Source organism: Aquarana catesbeiana, linkage group LG04 (assembly GCF_042186555.1).
Source record: "Aquarana catesbeiana isolate 2022-GZ linkage group LG04, ASM4218655v1, whole genome shotgun sequence".
Classification (NCBI taxonomy): Eukaryota; Metazoa; Chordata; class Amphibia; order Anura; family Ranidae; genus Aquarana; species Aquarana catesbeiana.
In genome coordinates this window covers 564,178,222-564,203,412 of record NC_133327.1, presented here as the reverse complement: position 1 = coordinate 564,203,412, position 25,191 = coordinate 564,178,222, and the positions used below count along the sequence as shown (strand labels likewise).

Here is a 25,191-nt window from a genome sequence, read left to right as displayed (position 1 = left end):
AGGATACCCCACAGATGCTCAATAGGGTTTAGGTCTGGAGACACGCTTGGCTAGTCCATCACCTTTACCCTCAGCTTCTTTAGCAAGGCAGTGGTCATCTTGGAGGTGTGTTTGGGGTCGTTATCATTTTGGAATACTGCCCTGCCGCCCAGTCTCCAAAGGGAGGGGATCATGCTCTGCTTCAGTACAGTGTCACGGTACATGTTGGCATTCATGGATCCCTCAATGAACTGTAGCTCCCCAGTGTTGGCAGCACTCATACAGCCCCAGACCATGACACTCCCACCACCATGCTTCACTGTAGGCAGGACACACTTGTCTTTTTACTTCTCACCTGGTTGCCGCCACACACGCTTGACACCATCTGAACCAAATAAGTTTATCTTGGTCTTATCAGACCACAGGACATGGTTCCAGTAATCCATGTCCTTAGTCTGCTTGTCTTCGGCAAACTGTTTGCGGGCTTTCTCATCTTTAGAAAAGGCTGCCTTCTGGGACGACAGCCATGCAGACCAATTTGATGCAGTGTGCAGCATATGGTCTGAGCACTGACAGGCTGACCCCCCACCCCTTCAAACTCTGCAGCAATGCTGGCAGCACTCCAAATGTCTATTTCCCAAAGACAACCTCTGGATATGATGCTGAGCATGTGCACTCAACTTCATTGGTTGACCATGGCGAGGCCTGTTCTGAGTGCAACCTGTCCTGTTAAATCACTGTATGGTCTTGGCCACCGTGCTGAAGTTCAGTTTCAGGGTCTTGGCAATCTTCTTATAGCCTAGGCCATCTTTATGTAAGGCAACAATTCTTTTTTTTAGATCCTCAGAGAGTTCTTTGCCATGAGGTGCCATGTTGAACTTCCAGTGACCAGTATGAGAGGGTGAGAGTGATAACACCAAATTTAACACACCTGCTCCCCATTCACACCTGAGACCTTGTAACACTAAAAAGTCACATGACACGGGGGGGGGGGGGGGGGGGGTGGCTAATTTTGTCAAATTTGGACATTTTCACGTAGGGGTGTACTCACTTTTGCTGCCTGCGGTTTAGACATTAATGGCTGTGTGTTGAGTTATTTTGAGGAGACAGCAAATTTACACTGTTATACAAGCTGTACACTCACTACTTTACATTGTAGCAAAGTGTCATTTCTTCAGTGTTGTCACATGAAAAGATATAATAAAATATTTACAAAAATGTGACGGGTTGTCACATGAAAAGATATAATAAAATATTTACAAAAATGTAAGTGTACTCACTTTTGTCAGATACTGTAGGTGTATAGGAAGAGCAGTGCGTCAAATCTTTACCAGGTTTGGGAAATAGCACAGTATATGCCTATGTACTTTTTTTTTTTTTTATATTGTAACTAAATACCAGTTTTAATTGGTCACCATTATTTTCAATATTACATTTCACACTGTGGGAGTTATTTACTAAAACTGGGGAGCACAAAATCTGGTGCAGCTCTGCGCTGAAACCAAGCTTCCAGGTTGTATTATCAAAGCTTAACTGAACAAGCTGAAGTTAGAAGCTGATTTGCTACTGTGCACAGCTGCACCAGATTTTTAGTGCAACAGTTTTAGTAAATCTCCCCCTACTTAACAACCTCTGTTAACTGATGGGATAACCCAACACGATGATATGTGTGGTAAAGATAAGGGCTTTGTCACTAAAAATGTAGTTTTATGTATGTAGTAGGATGCATAAGGCTAATATCGTTGTGGCTTGCACACCACTGTCACTTTCCACCTAAAAAACTATAAGTAATACAAATTTGTAATGTGGGTGAAACATTAACACTCGCTAGCTGTTAAATAAAATAAACAGGAAGATAAATCAAACTCTCTCAGAGGAGTTAAATCTTTGTTAATCACATAAAATGAAATGTACAGACTAATTCGCTACTGTACCTAGTTGAGATACCATAAATTGGTAGGAGTAGATAACAACAAGCAAATATTTATTTTATTCTTAATGAGGTTTTGTAAATCTATTTTAAGTAAGACATTCCAGTTTCCTTCAGATGTAAATTCACATGAAATGCCTGTGATAATTGCAAAAGCAAGCTCTCTTTAATGGTCATTAAAATTTGTACCATCTTCCTAGCTTAGTAGTCACATCTAAAAGAAAATGTAGAACACTTTCCCTTTCCTGCTTATTAAATTCATTGTGAGATAGAAATGCCATTACTGCATGCAATTACCCAGAATACCTTTCTCGCTAATATCTACAATGTGAAATGACAATGCAGTGGACACAGAAGCGATGAGACAGCTTTGCTTGTGTTTTCCCATTCTAATTAAGTGGTCATTCCTACTGGCAAATAAACTTGCTGTTTTTACAATACAGATGTGGCTAGTTATGAACACCAACAGGGATATGGTAATAATGGATCGTGGAACGTTTAAAGAATGCTGATCCTGCAAATGTGAAGTGCTGAAGGGAAGAATTCTATTGTGTTAGGTATGCAATTATATGGAAAGTGGTGACCAACTGCTACACTGCGTTGTCTTCAATAGCAGCATTGTTTGGTATTTTGCTTGCTAATAAATTATCAGTCATTAAAAAAAGGACTGCTGTGAAATGTCCTTTTTACAGGTAGTGATGGCACCGATTTTCAGTTTCTATAACCCCATTTTTTTCAAACACTTCATTGACATACACATTTCTTCACAGAGGGCATTGGTGTATTCTTTTGTGTATTAATTCATTACGGGAGATGTTTATTAAACTGCTGCAAAAAGAAACAGACCTCAATTAAGCTGCTGCCTATGGCAACCAGGCCAAATGTATCTGTCAAATGAATTATCTAAACCAGGGGTCCTCAAACTACGGCCCGCAGGCCACATATGGCCCGCCAGGGTGATTTACCCATCCCGCCGACTAGCCCTTTAACATCACAACACTCCCCCTCCCCTCTGCTACCTTAATCATGCAAGACAAGAAACATGACAGGTCGGAACAAAGGGCTTTGTGTTGGGGAAGTCTGTGATGGGGGATCTGTGATGGAGGGGGATATGTGATGGGGGGTCTGTGATGGGGGGATCTGTTATGGGGGAGTCTGTGATGGAGGATCTATTATGGAGGTGTCTGTGATGGGGGGATGTTTTATGGGGATCTGTTATGGGGGCTGTGTGTTGGGGGAGTCTGTGATGGGGGATCTGTTATGAGGGGCTCTGTGTTACAGGGGATCTGCGATGGAGGGCTCTGTGTTGGGAGAGTCTGTAATGGGGGGCTCTGTGTTGGAGGAGTCTGTAATGGGGGGATCTGTGTTGGGGGAGTCTGTAAGGGGGATCTGTGTTGGGGGAGTCTGTGATGGGGGGATCTGTGATGGGGGATCTGTAATGGGGGCTCTGTGTTGGAGGAGTCTGTAATGGGGGATCTGTGTTGGGGGAATCTGTAAGGGGGGATCTATGTTGGGGGAGTCTGTGATGGGGGCTCTGTGATAGGGGGATCTGTGTTGGGGTATCTGTGTTGGGGTATATGTGTTGGGGTATATGTGTTGGGGGTATCTGTGATGGGGGATCTGTGATGGGTGGGGTCTGTTATGGGGGAGTCTGTAATGGGGGGCTCTGTGTTGGAGGAGTCTGTAATGGGGGATCTGTGTTGGGGTAGTCTGTAATAGGGGGATCTGTGTTGGGGGAGTCTGTAAGGGAGGATCTGTGTTGGGGGTCTGTGATGGGGGATCTGTGATGGGGGGATCTGTGATGGGGGATTTGTGATGGAGGGATCTATGATGGGGGATCTGTTATGGAGGGCTCTGTGTTGGGGGAGTCTGTGATGGGGGGCTCTGTGATAGGGGGATCTGTGTTTGGGGTATCTGTGTTGGGGGTATCTGTGATGGGGGATCTGTGATGGGGGATCTGTGATGGGTGGGGTCTGTTATGGGGGAGTCTGTGATGGGGGGATCTGTTATGGGGGAGTCTGTGATGGGGGAGTCTGTGATGGGGGGATCTGTGATGGGGCCCTGTGATGGAGGCTCTGTGATGGGGGATCTGTGATGGGGGCTCTGTGATGGGGGATCTGTGATGGGGCTCTGTGATGGGGGCTCTGTGATGGGGGGCTCTGTGATGGGGGGCTCTGTGATGGGGGCTCTGTGATGGGGGCTCTGTGATGGGGGGCTCTGTGATGGGGGCTCTGTGATGGAGGCTCTGTGATGGGGGCTCTGTGATGGGGGCTCTGTGATGGGGGGATCTGTGATGGGGCCCTGTGATGGGGGATCTGTGATGGGGGCTCTGTGTTGGGGGGCTCTGTGTTGGGGGGATCTGTGATGGAGAGCTCTGTGTTGTGGAAGTCTGTAATGGGGGCTCTGTGATGGGGGATCTGTTATGGAGGGCTCTGTGTTGGAGGAGTCTGTAATGGGGGGATCTGTGATGGGGGCTTTGTGTTGGGGGAGTCTGTGATGGGAAAGGGGGCAATTAGCGAGGACTATAGCAGGACTGCGATATGGTAGCTGACAGTCGGACACTAACTTACACTTTTTGGGGGGCCACTGAGACTTATACAGTGTACAGTGCCAAAATTATGCACTGTCACTGTACTAATGACACTGGCTGACACAGATCTGTGATAGAGGGCTCTGTGTTGGGGAAGTCTGTAATGGGGGCTCTGTGATGGGGGATCTGTTATGGAGGTCTCTGTGTTGGAGGAGTCTGTAATGGAGGGATCTGTGATGGGGGGCTCTGTGTTGGGGGGAGTCTGTGATGGGGAGAGGGGGCAATTAGCGAGGACTATAGCGGGACTGCAATATTGTAGCCGACAGTCGGACACTAACTGACACTTTTTGGGGGACCACTGAGACTTATACAGTGTACAGTGCCAAAATTATGCACTGTCACTGTACTAATGACACTGGCTGACACAGATCTGTGATAGAGGGCTCTGTGTTGGGGAAGTCTGTAATGGGGGCTCTGTGATGGGGGATCTGTTATGGAGGTCTCTGTGTTGGAGGAGTCTGTAATGGGAAGAGGGGGCAATTAGCGAGGACTATAGCGGGACAGCAATATTGCAGCCGACAGTCGGACACTAACTGACACTTTTTGGGGGACCACTGAGACTTATACAGTGTACAGTGCCAAAAATATGCACTGTCACTGTACTAATGACACTGGCTGGGAATTGATTAAACATCAAGAGCGATCAAAGGGTTAACTGTGGGCCTGACAAGTGTTTTAGTGTACTGTGGGAGGTGCTTTTAACAGGGGAAGGCATGGATCCATGTCCCTAGTTTGCAGGAACACAGGATACATGCCTTTCCTACTGACAGAACAGCGATCTGTCTTGTTTACATAGGCAGACTGTCATTCTGCCTCTGTGCTGGATGATTGGCGGGTGTCAGCAGACATCAAGTATAATTCACAGCGGGAGCAGGCCGCCGTTGGCGCACATGTGTGCCCCAGGCCCGGAAGTGTCGGATCACGTACTAGGTATGTGATCCGGTGCAGCAGTGCCACCTTGCCGCTGTATAAGTTATACAAGAGGCAAGTGGTTAACAAGCAAAAATATTTAGTCATAGAGTTTTTTAGTGTTCAGAAATCAACTCACTGCATTACTTTAAAGCCCAAATGAACTTTCAGTCTAAATCGGCTAAATACATACCAGGTGCATCAAAAGAAAAGGTGTGTAAACTTACAGTTGGTTTTCTTCACAAAGCAACCACAGCTTGTTCCCTTTTAGCATGCAGTAGAAAAGATTTTTGCATGCAGTTGTCTCTCTGCAGAGGTCCAACAGGCTAATCAGACCTAGAGTTCTCAATTTGAAACTCTCATGCTTTATATGCATTGGAGAGATCTACATCCGACTCAGCTGCAGATGTGTCAGACCTATGCATAGTCCACTACTTCCATATAGAAAGCAAAGGGTCTTGTTTGCTGCATGCTGGCAGGAGACAGGTGTCTTTGTGACCCCTTCCAGCTGGCCATATGACCCTTCTGTATAGGGGATGTAACACAGTAAGTGGGTTAAATGATGCTGGCTGTCAGACAGACTGAAGCAGAGTATTAATGCAAAGTTTTTTTTTCCAATGTTGCTATAGCTGGGTAATTGTTTTATTTTATTTCAACCTCTTACAATGACTGAGGCTGTCATCTTTCACTGACTTGGAGAAGTATGCAGATTTTGAAAGACAGAGGAAAGTCCTAACTCCTGATTTGAATAGTTTTTCTTGGTCAATTACTCAAAGTATTTAAGCAAGAGGCTCAGCATTTCAGCCAAGTAACTAGCATATTCAGAATCTAAGGACAGCAATGGCAGCCTGTTAAAGTGCTGACAGGTATAATGTGCAGGCACCTTGAGGTGTCTGCACATACCTACCATGGTTTTCAGTCCCCCTGCTGGGATCCAATGTCATGCTTTTCTGATTGGGTAGTTCCAACACCTACCATTAGTGATGAAGCTTGCCCACTCTAACTCGCCACCAATACAATTTCTTTTTAGTTCAGCACTATGATGGTTTTCCTACTACCCATAGGAATATGTGGGAAGCAGGAGGGGGCATACCAGCTTCAACATTGCAGGAATTATAAATCTAAAGCCTGAGCAGAACAGCCTTTCATTCAGGCAGAGTGTGGGGACTAATATTTTATGCAAGTGCCTGAACTTTATAACTGTTAGCACTTTTTTTGTAAAAAATTATTCATTTTTATGACATCATTAATGGAACTTAGACTTAGCATTTTATAGCAAGGTATAATCTCAATTGTTGCTGTATTCTGGAAAAGAGTTTTGCATTGTCCCAGAACCCAAAATATGGTTGTCAGGTAATGCTACTGTACAATGTATCCTATTTTCCTGGGACCCAAAAACCCCATTCTGACATCTACAAATGGTGCAAGATTAGATAATTACTGAAAAAGACAAAGTGATGTACAGTAAGACCTGTATGGTTAATATTTACCTATATGAAAGGCTATAATAAGGCTTACTTATAGGTACAGTAAATAGCTCCTAAACGTGAAACATTTAGGAGATATTTACTTGTGAATGGGCCAGTGATACTCTGAAGGAGCGGTATGCCCGTGCTGTTCCGCTAGAGACCTATGCCGTGAATAGCGGCTCCCGCGCATGCGCGGGAATAACCTCATTGCAGCGCATTCAATCAGACAGTCAAAGGAAGGAAGACCGGGTGAAGATAGAAGCCTTGTCAGCAGTGACAATGCGTTGCTGGAGGACTTCGTTTTAAGGTAAGTTTCACATAATGTGCTATGCGATGCATACTAGCTTGCAGGTTTAAAAAAAAAAGAAGCATGGCGGTTTACTACCGCTTTAAGCTACTGGAGGCTAGGAACTGATGTGAATGTACGTTGTACAGTATGTAATGCGCTGCCTAAATTGTAGGCATTATATAAATGCCTGTAATGAATACATAAATAATTGAAGTTAATGGTTATCTGCTATTCAGGGAATTAACAATTATCACAATATGTGGAATGTGTAAAAACATAAGGCTATGAAAATGGTCCTATTTATGAGTACCAAATGGGTCACAGGAAGCAAAGGAAACTGTTATATTATGGGCAATATTACATAGCGTAAAAGACAGGACACCAGATAAACATAAAGAGGGATATAGTAAAAGTCTAACATTATACTGACCTGCTTTAATGTTTCCATGGCTTGGGGAAACATTTCTTGATGAAGCTGTAATTTGCCCACTCTCATTATTTGGACTGCCCGTACTGGATGATAATTAGAATAGTATATGCTATAAAAAAATAATAATAACAATTAATTGAAATAATGTTACATATATACAGTATACTGTGCTCAAATATTATGCCCACTTTTCTTACAGTACAAAGTAAAATGTCATATCTTTTATAACAAAATTAAGGTAGACCTTTTAGAAAAATTATGAAATTTGAAGCAGGTTCATAGAAATCAATATACAAAATAATTCTGAAAATTGCAATAATCACATATACTATTTTATAACTATGCAAGAGACCATACATATAGGTAGTGCTAGGCCAAAGTTTGCTACTTAAAGCAGAGCTCCACCCAAAAGCTCCACTTGTCTGCCTCTTCCCCTGCTCCGCTGCCACATTTGGTACCTTTTTGGGGGAGTGGGGAGGAGGTACCTGGTTTTGACAGCCGGAGGTTTGGCCTCCCTCAATCCCCTACAGCCTTGTGGGAAACTTCGCAGGTCCCAGAAGACTGCAGCTCATTCACAAAGCGTAGCACACTTCACACAAGGCTTCACTGCCAATTTCCCTTAGTCAAGATGGCTGCGCCAGCGCCTGATAGTCATTTGAAGAAACGGCTCGGGTGAGGACACCGTTGGATGCCAGGACAGGTAAGTGCCCTAATATTGAAAGCTACAGTATCTGAGGACACAAAATGTCATCCCTCCCCTCCTATCGGAACCGCAATTTGCCTTGTTTACAGTCTCTCTGCCTAACAATCAGCAGGTGCTGGTGGACATCTGGTACCGCGCACCCACCGATTGGCTTCCGCTGTGTGTAATCACTGTGAAAGCGAGCCAATGGTGGCACGCATGCGTGTCCCCTACATGGAAGAATTGGTTCACATATATATATGTTATCCGGCGCAGAGGTGCCATCCTGTAGCATTAAAACTGCTATAGGGCGGACCTTAAGTGGTTAAAGGACACTTTAGCATCTAGTAATGTTGCCTTCAGCCCCGTGTCTGATTGTATTGTATTGTTTTGCCTAGCACTGCATACGTTTTTCAGAAAGAAGTCCAAGCCATGTCCACCTCCTACTGTGCAAACATTCCACTCAGTCCTTCATTCCTATGGCTGGTCTATAATCATGGTGGCACCCAGCCATCCACAAGAGTACAGCTCCAACCATAGAAATAAATGAGCCAAGCAGGGAGAGGCACAGTAGAAGCTGGACACAGTGAAGTTGTCCTTTAAAAGGCAGTCAAAGGACAAGTGCCAAGTGAAAAATATATAATTTGTAAAGTCAGAGCTTCTTATCTGCAAATGTCTTCCAGATCAGTGACTAGGAAAGCAATGAAGAGACAAGATCAAGGCTCATTTTGACAGTCAAACTAGCATATTCAGAAAGACATTGCAATGACAGCCTACATAATTCTTTTATAACAGGTTTCCTTTATCAATGTTTTTTTTTTAGTTCCTTTACCCATATGATATTTCTTAGGTATAATTTTCATGCAAGCGGATTTCTATTTATTACAATCTATGTATTTAGGCTGCTTTCATTTCACTGTTTCTTAAAATTGTTATTTTACCATCTCAACATTTCTATGGTTCACCCTTTACAAGCATCAGCACTGAAAACTGCATATCGGGAAAAGCTCTGATGCCAGCTATTTTCATTTATACTATAGTGTCAAATTAATGAATTACTGCAATATTTTTCAGTAATTCAAAGCCCAGACAGAAGGCACAAAGTAAATAAACTCAGTTAAAAAGTGATGGCATTGGTTGTTATGTAAGTTTTCTGGCACACATTCTTTTCTATAACAACAAAAAGAGAACAATTACCATAAAAGAGAGTCACAAATTGGCTTATTGGGTAAAACATTACAAACAACAACTATAATATAAAAAAAGCAATAAAAATTCACAGCATTGAACTTCAATGAGTAAAAGATGAAGTTTGACAAGTTGCTGTTTATTATTGCCCACTGTTATTGACCTTAGATTACAAGCCACAGGTTGCCTTAATCGATACACCTTTCTAAAGCTCCATACACACGATAGGACTTTGTACAAACTTTCCCTTGGATTTTTGTACATGGGCATTGGCCAGAAGTTTGTCTTGCATACAGACGGCAGGACTTTTCCAGCCAACTTTCACCAAATCACGTGGTTTTTCAGCTCTTTACCACCACCCTTTGGTCAACTTCTGTACTGTTGTCTGATATTGTGTCAATCTTGCCACTTTTATTGGCGAGATTGACACCTTGCGAGCCGGGTTCACACTGGTGCGGGGATCCGAGTTGGATCCCCGCCAATGCCAGGCACTGTGTTTGGTATGAAACTTGAGGGGAAACTCCACGTCAACTAAAAAACCGGCATGGGTTCCCCTCCAGGGGCATACCAGGCCCTTAGATCTGGTATGATTTTAAGGGGAACCCCCTACGCCGAAAAAACAGCGTGGGGGTCCCCCCAAAATCCATACCAGACCCTTATCCGAGCACGCAGCTCGGCCAGTCAAGAAGTGGGGTGGGGACGAGTGGGGCGCCCCCCCTCCTGAGCCGTACAAGGCCGCATGCCCTCAACATGTGGGGTGGGTGCTTTGGGGGTGGGGGGGCCGCACCTTGATGAGGACAAGGGTGTCTTCCCGACAACCCTGGCCGTTGGTTGTCGGGGTCTGTGGACGGGGGGCTTATCGGAATCCGGGAGCCCCCTTTAATAAGGTGGCCCCCAGATCCCGGCCCCCCTTTGTGAATGAGTATGGGGTACATCGTACCCCTACCCATTCACCTAGGGAAAAAAGTGGTAGAGAAAAAAACACAGTACACAGGTTTTTAAAGTAATTTATTAGGCCGCACCGGGGGTCTTCTTCCGACACCGGGGGTCTTCTTCCGACTCCGGGGGTCTCTCCGGCGTCTTCTCCCGGTGTCTGGATCTTCTGCTGCTCTTTTGCTAGCGGTGGCCCGGACTTCTGGATCGTCTTCTTCCCTCTTCTCTTCCAGAGATGTTGACACGACGCTCTCTCCGGCTGTAATGCTGTCTGTGCGCTCTGCTATGACTTATATAGGCGGTGACCCCGCCCCCTATTACATCACAGTCCTGGGGCATGCTGGGACTGTGAGGTCATAAGGGGTGTGGTCATGTGACCATGCCCCATTATGACCTCACAGTCCCAGCATGCCCTGGGACTGTGATGTCATAGGGGCGGGGTCACCACCTATATAAGTCATAGCAGAGCGCACAGACAGCATTACAGCCAGAGAGAGCATCATGTCAACATCTCTGGAAGAGAAGAGGGAAGAAGATGTCTGAAAAGACCGGGCTCCTCCGCTAGCAAAAGAGCGGCAAAAGAGCATAAGATAGCGGAGGAGCCCGACAGAAGGAAGAAGGCGCCGGAGAAGAAACAGAGAGCGCGGAGACGACACCGGACTGTGTGCTCGGATAAGGGTCTGGTATGGATTTTGGGGGGACCCCCATGCCGTTTTTTCGGCGTAGGGGGTTCCCCTTAAAATCCATACCAGACCTAAGGGCCTGGTATGCCCCCAGAGGGGAATTCCCTCTTGCGCTCGCCGCAATAGGAAAATGTGTTTTTCCTATTGCAGCCAGCACTAGATGTACAGTACCCTGTCGCCAAGAACCAGCTCGATGGGTTCGCGCTGGAAACATTCTCGCAGCCGCGTACTGTAGTTTGTACAAAAGTCCGATGCTTTTGTGTACAGACGATCGGACTTTGCTCCATCGGACTTTTGTTGCTGGAAAGTTTGTCCGTTCGCACAGCCAACAAAAGTCCGATGGAAACAGAAAAAGTTTGTCCGATGGAGCGTACACACGGTCAGATGTTGCTCCAAAACAGCTAATTTGCATGTTTGTTGTCAAAAAGTCCAATCGTGTGTACGGGCCTTTATTTTTAAAGTGTATGTCAAGGCAAAGTGAAAAACAAAAAAACTAAACATATGCAGTACATCTTTGCAATACATTCACAGCTGTCTACATTATATCCCTTTAGAGATCCTACAGTACCTGTTGATCTGCCAGGAATGCACTCTGCTTCCAATTTCATTTTGTGGGCTGACAACACACCTCATTTTTGTGGACTGAATGGTGTCAGCTCTCCCAGAAAATTTTGCTAAACTTCTCCATCACTCCTGCTGTCTTCATCTCCATAGCATAGGCACTAATTGATTCATTTGTAGTCCCAAAATAAGGACTTAGAGAGCTAAATAGACTGTTTGAGATAACACAGGAAGTGTGTACAAGACACAGGACGGATGTGAATTTCCTCTGTAAATGTGATTCTGATGTGTATGCAAAAAGTGCCATAGCCAAAACCTGTACGTCTGCATATTACTGTATTACATGCATATGTACTGTGTACAACATTTTTACACTTAGTAGTTTTATTTACAGTCGCCTTTAATGATAACAGACATGTGCAGAACAAAAACACTTGGTTTGTTTCAATTTGTTAGTTACATAAATTTGTTTAGTTAAAATTATTTGATTCATTTTTGGAATTCATTATTTTTATCAAATTTGATTTGGGAAAATTCAAATTGATTCGAATTCAAATTCCATTCTAATTCCATTCTATATCAATTTTATTCTCTTCAAAATTTGAAATTAGGAAGACGGTTATATTCTTTCTATTCCATTCTATTGTGTTTTTCTATTCTATTATTTTCCTATTATATTCTATTCTGTTTGAATTCAAAATTTATTGTATTCGAAATTAGAATTTCCGAAAATGGTTATATTGTTATATTCTATTTTACTCTTTTTTCTATTTTTTTCTATTCTATTCTTTTCTATTCAAATTCAAATGTATGCTGTTTGAATCTCAAATTTTAGAACATGGTTATATTCTTTCTATTCTATTGTTTTTTTCTATTCTATTCTATTATTTTCCATTCTATTGTAATCTACTATTTTTTATTCTATTCAATTCAAATTTATTCTATTCGGCTTTTGGAAAATGGTTATATTCTTTCTATTTGTAGCGCCCTGCTCCTGTTGAACAGGCACTTACATGTAAATTTAGTGGGTATCTGTTCTGATTGTAGTTCAGATTTAATATTACGGCTAAATTAGCTTCTGTTCCAGCATTGGCTGTGTTGCGTGCAGTTCCACAGTATCATCTGTAGGTGTTGTTGTCACCACAGGGCAGTGTTGGAAGAGCAACAGGCTGAAGTGTATTGAGTGCTCTTCTTTCTTGGAAACAGCTCAGTGGGGGTGGTTCACCGCTGTGCTTTCTGGGAGAGGGTACTTAAGGGGCAGACGCCATTTTTTCTCTCTCTTGCCTCCTGGCCTAAGGTATGTGGTGACTCTTTTCCTGCCTCGGGGCCACGCTAGCCTGGGGCTATGTGGCTACAAGGAGGCCCAGAAGCCTGTCTGGGGCCTACTACTGCAGAGGTGGTCCTAAGTCTGTCTTGCCTGTTAGAAAGAAGCCGAGCCAAGCTGAGGAGATCCAGGGGAGGACCCTTGCTGAAGAGAACCAGGATGAAGGCTGGTCTCTCAGGAGGGCCTTGTAACTTACTTGGAGGACGCACCTATACTTAACTAACCTGCCTCACAGTACTGCTGGGTCGGCTTAAAGGTTCTGGTACTGTGTAATCGTGCAACTAATACCAAATCCTGTGGCAGAGGATCGTGCAACTAATACTAAATCCTGTGGCAGAGGACTGTTCAACCATTTTTGTTCTTATCAAGTCTGTGGCAGAGACTTTTCGTCCGTGCGTCATTCCAGCTGCTGGGTCAGTGAGAGAGGCCTAGCCGGGTGAGCAAGATCTGTTGATCTCTAAGCTCTGGACATGGTGAAACTACAGGTAAGGGGTGACGGTGAAGACCCAAAAATATCCAGCAGCTCCATCGGGGGCTAGTGCTACATGTGGGGGCATCGTCCAGGATATTTGCCGTTACCCTGAGCAACCCTGAGAAGGTATTTCATCCAGAGTCTACGGTAAAGGGGGCCCTGGACTGTGTTAATTGTTGCTGGACAAGGGGGGTTTAATGCGGATCACTTTCTAAGTGCGTAGGCTATGGGTGGAGCTAAGAAGACCCGGGAGACTGAAAAGGAGCAAAGGTGGAGGATTTCCCGCCTGTTGCCTCGTGAGACACGTGAGTGTGTGTCTGGCGCTAAACAAGAAGAAAGGCCTCGTGATCATATTGAGAAGATCAGAGTGCAGCCATGTCTTCTTTTTTACTGATACAGTCGGCCATGGGGCCTAGGATGTTCCCAACAAGTACCGCTGCGGCTGCTATGCTAACCGGAACTCTGCTGGCAGATACCGGCATCCGCTTGAAGCCGCAGGCTCGGTTTGTGTTGTACACTATTGGAGATGTTGAAGGGTTGGGCATACTTTGCCACAAGTGCGAGGAACCGACCATACATCTCTGTATCTCTGTCCATTTGTTCGATGTTTGAAATGCGGAGAATACCTGTTCGCTGTGAAGCAATCTACAATGTCACCCTGTGCCTACTGAGTGGACTGGATTACAGGGACCGCCACAGCGAAAACTACTGCCTTTGCTTTAAAGAGCCAACAAACCCTCATCCCATCTGCTACTCAGGGTGTTCCTGAGGGAGATGTCGCTGTTACTGCTTCATCAGCAGACATCACCCTTGTTTCTACTTCCACTACACCTGTTCCCGCTGCACCTGTCCAGAGGAAGGTGGGATATGTGAAGGCTTCCCGTGGCCGCGGAAGAGGTCTGCCCCAAAGACTACCCGAACCGGAGTCGGAGGAGAGCATGAATTTGGAAAAATCCACGACATGAACGGGTGAGAGATCAAGGGGGAACATATCTGGACTATTTGTAAATATTTGCCTGTGGAAGAATTGAGAGACTCAGAGATAGATTCTCTGTCAGATATCTCCGGTGATGATGATTTATTTGAGACAATGTCACAGGAATTATTGTGGGCTCAGGGTAAAGATATTGCTTCTGCCTTTACTTTCTCAGACTGGATATCCACAGATTCTGGGAAGACATCTCCTAGTGTGGAGCCACACAGCACTATCAAAGAGACATTGTCTAAAGTTATTCGTTTGTTTGAGTCTGAACCGATGCCCATCGGATTTATGGTGCGCAAATCTCCAAATTCTTGTGTGCCTCCTTGTCTGGGAAAAACCAGAGCTTTACCTAGACTTGCCCGATTGCAACGAGTGCTCGCCAAACGAGTTGCCACAGAGTATGGCCTGGAGTTTCCTTATGTTACTAAAGAAATTATGCAGGAAATCGAGGCCAACCCGGAGCAGTGGTAGCGTGAAGCTGTCTGGGACTATTTGTGTGTACCAAAGCCTTTCCGGCGAGCTTGCTATTCCTCTACCATGGATGAATGGTTCAGTAGGTGCCTGCTGCATTGGAATTATGGTCGGCACATCTATGCTGACAAGGTGGTCATTTGCAGACCTGGAAAAGATGACATTGTCTACTTCATTACCCCTTCAATAAACAGGGGAAGAAACTGACTCTGCCAGATCCCTGGTTCTATTGGTGATTATTCAATGGGATTGTTGTTTGTTCTTTCATCTTGCAAAGAAAGTTAATAAAAAGAGACTCTGGGGTGTATAGTTAGATAGTGTTAGGGTCAGTGAGAACTTCGTGGTCAAGAGGTTTCTTTTACTCCAGTGTTCCTATACCTAGAGACTCTTTGCCATACCAGATTTCCGCCACTAAGTGGTGGGATTCGCCCATAGAGAGAATTGGACTTCTAAGTTACAGCTTAATTCATTTTCACTTAGAGTATGAAGGAAAGTTCCATTTCTTCAGAAGTGCAGCTTTGCTTTGATATACAGAGATGCGGTTTCATATTTTGCTTGTGTGTTTTTGTGTTTCTTTTCCAGGAAAATTGGATCATCTGTCAAGCTGCTGGAGAGTGGGTGATTTAGATAGAGAGTGGGGGGGGGGGGGGTTGTATTGTATATTGATGTGACATTATTGTGTGTCCATGATGAAATCTTTAACTTCTTATTTCTTGCCTTTCCTTCTCCCTTCCAAGTTTTGGGGTTTAGATACTAACTCTCAGGACTGAGAGGTATGTTTTTTTTTCTCTCAGACGTTGAGGGCACTGTCTTTTGTAGTGGGGGGAGTATGTAGCGCACTGCTCCTTTTGACCAGGCACTTGCATGTAAATTTAGTGGGTATCTGTTCTGTATGTAGTTCAGATTTAATATTACGGCTAAATTAGCTTCTGTTCCAGCATTGGCTGAGTTGCGTGCAGTTCCAAACTGTCGTCTGTAGGTGTCGTTGTCACCATAGGGCAGTGTTGGAAGAGCAACAGGCTGAAGTGTACTGAGTGCTCTTCTTTCTTGGAAACGGCCCAGTGGGGGGGGGTCACCACTGTGCATTCTGGGAGAGGGTACTTAAGGGGAAGACGCCATTTTTTCTCTCTCTTGCCTCCTGGCCTAAGGTATGTGGTGACTCTTTTCCTGCCTCAGGGCCACGCTGACTTCTGGGCCTACAAGTAGGCCCAGAAGCCTTTCTGGGGCCTACTACCACAGAGGTGGTCCTTAGTCTGTCTTGCCTGTTAGAAAGAAGCCGAGCCAAGCTGAGGAGATCAAGGGGAGGACCCTTGCTGTTGAGATCCAGGATGAAGGCTGGTCTCTCAGGAGGGCCTGGTAACTTACTTGGAGGACGCACCTATACTTAACTAACCTGCCTCACAGTACTGCCAGGTCGGCTTAAAGGGTCTGGTACTGTGTAATCGTGCAACTAATACTAAATCATGTGGCAGAGGATCGTGCAACTAATACTAAATCCTGTGGCAGAGGATTGTTCAACCATTTTTGTTCTTATCAAGTCTGTGGCAGAGACTTTTCATCCGTGCGTTATTCCGGCTGCTGGGTCAGTGAGAGAGGCCTATCCGGGTGAGCAAGATCTTTTGACTGAAGGTATACTTGTCTTCAAGATCTCAAATTCCTCAATGATCTGCATAAGGTATCTGAACCCCCCCGCAACTCCTCTTCTACCTCTTTACTGCTACTTCATTTAAAAGTGTTTGCAATAAAGCATTGGAAACAGAACTAAGTGACTGGTGTATACATTGGCGGCCGCCAAGCCTAATACAGACTCTAAGCTCTGGACATGGTGAAACTACAGGTAAGGGGTGACGATGAAGACCCAAAAATATCCAGCGGCTCCTTTGGGGGTTAGTGCTACATATTCTATTCCATTATCTTTTTTTTATTTTATTCTTTTTTATGCTATTCAAATTTTAATTTATTCCATTTGAAATGCAAATTTTGGAAGAAGGTTATATTCTTTTTCTTATATTCTACGCTATTGTTTTTTTCTATTATGTTCTATTTTTTAATTTTTCCATCCTATTTCTTTCTATTTGAATTTATTCTATTTGAAATTTGAATTTCAGAAGATGGTTAAAGTCTATTTTATTCAATTCTATTCTTTTTTATTCTATTCTATTCCTTTACTTGCTATTATATTTTGTTCTGTTTTACTCTATTCTTTTCTATTATATTCTTTTATTTTCTATTTCTGTATTTTCCATTCTTTTTCTATTCTTTTATTTACTATTCTATTCTATTTTCTATTCTATTCTATTCTCTTTGGAAATACGAATTCAAATTAGTTTAATTTCGAATTAGTTTTCTAAAAGGATTTGAATTAAATTTGAAAACTGTTTTTTGTTTCGTTATTTCGGATCCGTTTAAATTGGTTACTATTCTAATTCGGAAATTTGGATACATCCGAATTTCCAAATAACAAAGAAAGTGTCTGAAATTTTTATTCGGACCTAAACGAAATGCACATGTCTATTAACAGTTTGCACTTTATACAGTTGGACATACAAACAGTGGGATAATACGGCGCACTTTGGATCTGCTATACAACACTAAAAACAGGGGTTTTGGATGGGTCACTCAGCAGGGCAAGTCCATATAAATAAATCCGTATAAGGATAATAGTTGTGCTGTCCTTAAGAGGCCGCCAGCTAAAAGAGCTAGAAGAGACTCTGGAATGTAAAAAGAGCGTAAGCTGTACCCGGATGTGATGTCATCATCGAGAGTCTCTGTGCACCGCTGATCCCCCAGGAGACCGAGTACCACTCTGGGACAGTGCAGATAATTTAACATATACAATGCTGGATACTATTGCTTGTTTGTGAGTGCTTTCATGCTTACTCTTACTTATTAAATTGTTTATCTGCTACACTTAGAAGGCGCTGCTTTTTGTCAGTTTTTACTTTATACAGTTTTGTTCCTGCATGAAATACCTGCACAAATAGCAGTTGTCACATACCCCCAAAATATTAGAGGACATCCCAAATTTCTTTTAGGCCCTCAGACTTAGCTGACATATACTGAGATGCTAAAGCACGTTTGTCAATTAATTTACTCTATGTACACTACAAAATGTTTCTGTGCCTCCTGGGGGGCTGCAAAGTAATAACTAAGAATACAACTAGGTTCTTTGGCCTGCCCAGGGAATGGGTATGTGCATATAGTTTAGAAAACAAGGCCCATTGTGTCTAGTAAACTCAAAGGATGTTTGCTGCACAATAAAAACAAATAATAATTTATTTAGCAGGCAGAAAAAAATAAGTCAATTTCCCTAGAAAACAAATGGACAGATGGATATTAAATATTAGAATACAAAAAAAAGCAAATAAGCAAAATGTGCAACAGATTTTTGTTACTGAAGTAAATGATTCATATTGTCATGTATTATTAAAATGCGTTTCTGTGATTACAATAAACCTATAATACAATAGTGCAATAATCATGTTTATTTAATTTTTAAAGATTACATTTACTTTCTTTTCAACCAATGAAACAATTAAAGTGATTGTAGAGGGACTTTTAACATTTTTATTATGTCTAAATATGTCCTGGCTAGTCCTAATACCATAATAGATCATAATGGATCTATAAGGTACAGGGAAAAAGAGAGAAAAAACTGAAAAACTGAGGAAATAGAGGGAGAAGGGTGAGGTATGAGGGTACAGAAGGTATTAGGGTAAAAGTATTTGAGTCAAGCAAGTATATTTAATTAAAAGAGGAGGTCGTTTGTATTAAATTCGGGTTGTAGATCCACGTCCACCCATGGCAGGCATATAGAGTTGAGAATATTGTGAGAATAGCCAAAAAAGTTTTACATTTTCAATGACACATAGGAGGCGATTTTTAACATTTGAAAAAACAAGGGATGGAGTATTCTAAGCTTTTAAACAGTATGTTTTTTGGAGTTACTATAAAGTTTAAATGAAGTTTAACTGAAATTGTTGATGTCTGCAGGGTGTTTTTTTAATAAAACCTCAAAGGAGTTAAATCTCAAAAGTTAACAATGCCATTTATGCTCTAGAGGAGTGTTTCTCAACCTTTTTTCAGTCAAGGTACCCTCTAAAATTATGGACAATCTCAAGGTACCCTCTAAAACTATGGACAATCTCAAGGCACCCTTTAAAATTATGGACATTCTCAAGGCACCATTTAAAATTATAGACAGTCTCAAGGCACCCCATTCTAAAAAAAACCTTTTCTACATAATGCGGTGGCAGCATCAACACACGTAGGACACCCAAAATAAGAGGTTATTTATTCTTTCAAAGCAAATGCACTTTTGCACACTAGTACTGACTAGTATTCCATTGTTTCTCTTCTCCCTCAGCTTCTCTCCATTACCCAGCTAATGGGACCCCAATGCTGATGGAGAGAGGCAGGGGAGGGGCAAACAGGGATGCTGTGCAGGTGATCAGCACTTTTCTTATCAACACCGATGACATCATTGGTTGTTAGGACGCCAGTGGCTGGAAAGTTGAAATGGTGCACAATTAAAACCTGTGGCTTTGTGAAACTAAAAGGAAGGCTTGTTCCACCTGCTGGCTTGTATACATTTTTGGGAAATTTTTAGACATTTTGCCAAGGCACCCCTGAAGAAACCTCAAAGGATGCCTGGGCACCCTGGTTGAAAAAGGCTGCTTTACACCATAGTTTTTTAGCATTCAGGCAATCCCAGAATATATTTCCCAATGTCCCATTGGAGGTCACAAATGCATAAAGGGGAATATCCTGAACTGAATTTAGTAACTCTAGAGGGGACATTCTAATGTCCCCTGCTGGGGGGAATGACGTGTCTATGTTATTGTGTATACCGGAAGTGACACCATTGATACCTGCCGGGTTTGTTTTCGGATATGCATATTCTTATTTTACGCATGTGAGTGTTAATTTAGTGCAATAAATAGCTGTTTTAAAAGTGCTTTCTTATTTGTACATGGTCATTGCGTGAGTATCAGCTGTCTACCTCAAGGCTTGACTGGTTGCTGATCTATATGAGGATTTTCCAAAAAGCTTGTCAGATCTGCCTTTAACGAGGGGGTCTTGGCTACATGGTAAGCATACAAATGGCTCCTTTGGTGGTGGTTGGCCTTTGAGGTGAAGGGTGTTTAGTTTAGGTCACGTTTTATCCGTGATAAAAAGAATCTTCATCATTATTTTTCACTTGGGACTCTTGACTTATATTTTGATACTTATTATTTAGCACAACACGTTGATTATTATTGTTTATGCACTGTGGCAAATATCTCATGGGTGTGTCTGCAGCCTATTTATTGCATTTTTAGCGTTGGGCACAAGTGCAGTATTTTTTGTTTTTATATGGCCTAAAGTTCATAGTTTTAGATCTACTAAAAACTATGTAGTACAAGGCCTGTCTGACTGCCTACAGCTTAATTGGATAATTTAGGTATGTCCTTGGATTATATAGTTTTGGTAAATCCTTGTTATTTTACCAGTAGAGGCCTTGAGGTACCTCCAGGGTGGAGCTGGTAAGGATAAAAAAAAAAAAAAACGCTTTAATGTTGTTATACAAATATAGAACAATTGGTTTCTAAAGGTACAAAGAGGGTGCAAATCATTGCCTTTAGTGACATATTAGAAGAAATTTGCAGAAAACATTTTCAAGTAAAGACCTACAATGAACTCTGCAAATAATTTGATATCTGTCTGCTATTTCACCATCTTTTTGACGCAGGTAGGATTGGTTTCAGCACTTACCCTATGTGGCCGCATATGGTGGTCATTTTTTCATTATTGTTTTAGGTCATTGAAATGTATATCTTATGCATAACAAAATTAAGAAATGTGATATAATTTGGCAGAACTGTATTTTAAACACATTCAGATGTGAGAGTATATCCACTTGCTTACAGTGATATGATTTGATGGCATTATTATCAGGCCCCTCATGACAATCACAAGCACTGTGATGTTGGGACAGTTATATGACAGATGCTAGCAATTAGGTTTCTGGCGCCAGTAAAATATAAAGTTATGCGTATCTATTTGTGGCTAAAACTAAATTCCAAAATTAAGTATATTACTGCTTGCAGCTTAAAGAAATATAGGTCTATTCCCCCTTGTGAATTTCATTCTTCTAATTCGCATGAGACTAAACCTACTGCATTAAGTACTTTGCACCATCAATTTCTTGAATCAAACAAACATCTTGTGGCAAAATATAAAACAGATGTGGTTTATCTCCAGGACACCTTGTCTAATACTCACTACTTTTGCAGACAGACAGGTAAAGCTGTACCATCGTCAGAGGGCAATTGCATAAATCTAAATTTGACATAGACTAGGCAAAAAGCTGAAATGCTGAGGATATATTGTCACTGAAACAGCATTACTTAGTATGTGAATTATGTACAGTATGTTGTGACATCCTTTGTCACTTCTCTGTGTGCAGCTGAACAAGTCTGATGTTGTCTAGGAGATTAGAAGCCTGTCACAGATATTCTAGATATTACACCCCCTATTAAATATATTTCTGGTATAGATATTTGTGGTCTGTAGATATTTAAAGTACAAGTTTGCAATGATGGAATATGCAGAATAAAGCATAAAGTTTTGGTTCTTACTATATCATTTATAATGGCAGAGTACATAAAAGCATATTTCCCATTTTGTACTTATTATTTTTCAAAGGGTTAGTAACATTTGCTAAAATGAAATCACTGCTAGTGCCGAACTGAACTTTTTGCTTAAATCAGCAAATTACATTCCAGGTGTATACAAACAATAGCTGCTGAAAATCCTACAATTTGTCTCCTTTAGAGACAGTCCAAGTCCAAGTGGAAATGCCTCTCCCCTGCCAGCAGCTGCAGGGACTCTTACTCATGCATGAAAGCAGTTCTCTCTCAGCAGAGGTCTGACCCACATATTTACCTTTGGCATTTTAGGTACTGGGGAACCTTTAAGAGAGTTTCATATGCAGAAAATTGAACCACTATGCCCGTACACACGATAGTATTTTCCGACAGAAAATGTTCAATGGGAGCTTGTTGTCGAAAATTCTGACCGTGTGTAGGCTCCATCGGACATTTTTCATCGAAATTTCCGTCACACAAAATTTGAGATCTGGATTTCAAATTTTCCGACAACAAAATCCGTTGTCGTAAATTCCCATCGTGTGTACACAATTCTGACGCACAAAGTTTCACACATGCTCGGAAGCAAGCAGAAGAGCTGCACTGGCTGTTGAACTTCATTTTTCTCGGCTCGTCGTACGTCACCGCGTTCTTGACGTTCGGAATTTCGGACAAGATTTGTGTGACCGTGTGTATGTAAGACAAGTTTGAGCCAACATCTGTCGAAAAAAAACCATGGATTTTGTTGTCGGAAAATCCTATCGTGTGTACAGGGCAAAAGAGTTCACATTGCTTTGAACATTTGCTAAGCCTTGAAATACAAAGCCATGTTTAATATTACTTAAAAAATAGTATGTTGGGCCAAGCTGGCCCAAATGAACTGTTTCCATTACAGAATAATGTGGTCGCTGGGTGTGCTCTTATGTACTGTGATAACATTAGTTACATGCAATAAGTGGTGCTGCGTTCCAACAGTAGTACAGGTGGCCTCCTGTTGGCTGATAGATATATAAAGGGGTGGATTTACTAAAGGCAAACAAACTGTGCACATCACAAAGGACAGTTTCACTCTGCAAGTGCCGTTGCTCCAGAGCTTAGTAAATGAGGTAAACCTTCACTTTGCAAAGAATACCCAATCACGTGCAAGGATTGGATAATGGATATCAGCAGAGCTTCTGCTCATTTACTAGGCTCTGCAGCAACTGCCTTTGCAAAGTGCACATTCTATTTGCCTATAGTAAATCTACCCCAAAGAGTCATGATTAATGCAGCTCCGCCATTAAGATAAACATTGTATTTTCATGAAGCAATACAAGGCTTCCTCTGAGCTGCTGAGGTAGAGCGGTGGGATGGTGATGTGATGATCTCCATATTTATATTATCAAACTTAAAGGTTTGTAACAGACAAACACCACAGCAAAGTTAAAGAGGAGCTCCAGGCGTCATCAGAAAACATTAAAAGTCAGCAGCTACAAATACTGTAGCTGCTGACTTTTAATATTAGGACACTTACCTGTTCACCAATTCAGCAGTATCTTCACCCGAGCTGATTTTTCAATCGGCTCTCAGGTGCTGCCACCACCATTTTGGGTAAGGGAAACCAGCAGTGAAATCTTGCAGCTTCAAAGCTACTACACATGCTTGAAGCGTGATGCACTTTGTGAATGGCCCGGCGGTGGGGGAAGGAGGAGGGGTTCTGGATGACTTTGCCGTGGCGAAGTCACCTTGAAGCTGGAGCGGGTACCTGTCATTACCAGGTACACACACCCCCCTAAAAGGTGCCAAATGTGGCAGCAAAAGGGGGGGGGGGCACGTAAGCTTCCCCTTTTGGGTGGAGCTCTGCTTTAAGTATAATATGGGCTCGTAGGTCAAAATCAGAAATTAAATATTTAGATACATACAGGGAGCATAACCACCCTGCTGATCATTTCAGTTTTTAATCAAGAAGCTGTCCTACTGTACCTGTCCACCCCACTTTTTTCCTAATCTCTTCATCCTTTCTCCCACATACAAAAGGATAAGGATAAGAAGATGAGAAAGAAGAAACAGTCAGAAGAGATGTTAAAAAAACACAACTTTCTGTGTATTGTTTGCAGAGTGAGATATAAAGTCAAAGTGTAGTAAATCAATTCACTGTAGGAAGTAGCCAACAGACCATTTGGTACCATTTGGTAAACAGTTTCTACAGGCTGTTATAATACCAGGAACTCTCTTTCCAAACAAATCATCATATTCAATACTAGGTTTGTAATCCAACTATCCTGTCTACATCGATTCATTTTTCTTTTATTCATTTTTTACTTATTGATATTGCGGTAAAATTTTTTATTTTAAGTCGAGTTATACCCAATAAGCCCAGTGCCTTATAGAATTAGGAGCTCTTTTCTTGCTAATTGGGATCAAGCTTTTGGCTTTTCTGAGTAGGTGGGAGACCAAAGACTTCTTGAGTGGTCCTATGTGGTCCTTCTCAGTGCAATGGAAAATGACTACCAAATATCTTGGGCTAAATGTTCAATGGTAATAGACTGACTAGTTCAAAGTAACTTGATTAAAATATTTCCAAGCTTGCGGCTACTCCACCATTTGTGAAGAAATGTGCCTCTGCCTCTACATCCCTGCCAATATTTGTCAGAGGTATTGAAAAAGATTTGCACAAAGCAAATGATTTTCATTTAGAATATCACTACCGTAGTGTTACATTAATGAATAGGGCATATACAGTATATACTTGATGATTTTGGTTTACATTGTCATGGACAAATCTACTCCAATCCTAATTTCCCTCTATGAAGAAATTAGGGAAGTCTTAGCTTGTTCCATTATTAGCATTTATGATTTAAGAAGATTGTGGGGTTCATTTAATAAAACCGGGGAGTGCAAAATCTGGTTCAGCTCTGCAAATTATCTTCCAGGTTTTTTTTTTGTCAAAGCTTAATTGAACAAGCTGAGGTTAGAAGCTGATTGGTTGCCATTCACAGCTGCAACAGATTTTGCACTAGCCAGTTTTAGTAACGCAGCCCCTGTGTGTTAGTGTCTATATGTATTATAAGGCTGAAAAGTACCCTAATAACAAGCTCTATTTTACAATATTACCCCCCGCATGCCTATTAAATCAGTTTGTAGGGTGTGTAAACATGATTGCATGGCCCAGTACATACCATACACTAACAGACCTGGACAGACAAACCACTTATTTTCTTTAGCACTGCAAGTGTGCTGGAGGGTATCTGTGATGTGAAAGTGACCAACTGGACTGGGAGGGCAGGGAGACCATTTCCACTGAGAGAAAAATGTAATTTAGGGCATTTACAACAGAATATCAGTCGCCTGAGCTTTAATGACTAACAACTTTTTAAAATTCCTAATAGTAGATCACTATGCCCTTCCCACCTACCAAAACAAAAAAAAATCCTTTCTACACTTGGGAGAGATATTGGGAACCCTTTAATGGGGAAAGGGGAGAACAGTGATGCATCTCATTAATACCATCCCAATCCTTAAACAGGACTGGTCAGGTGCGATAGGACAACCAGAAGGTTCTGACCATAGAGCATATGCAAGATATCTTTCTTTTAGCATCCCAGCATTTCATCTTTGTTGAAGTCTGTATTTTCATGTAAAACATTTTTTCTACAATGATACTTAATTAGATGAATGATAATCAGAACTT

At 42.2% G+C, this 25,191-nt stretch overlaps 1 protein-coding gene across 1 annotated transcript in view; it reads right to left on the bottom strand.

Moving 5' to 3' along the window:
• The window catches only part of SMYD3 (SET and MYND domain containing 3), a 980,023-nt gene that overhangs the window by 42,313 nt on the left and 912,519 nt on the right, over positions 1-25,191 (bottom strand). Inside the window, exon 12 of the mRNA XM_073628021.1 lies at positions 7,597-7,705. Coding sequence (XP_073484122.1) covers positions 7,597-7,705 — 109 coding nt within the window. The remainder of the gene's footprint in view (positions 1-7,596; positions 7,706-25,191) is intronic.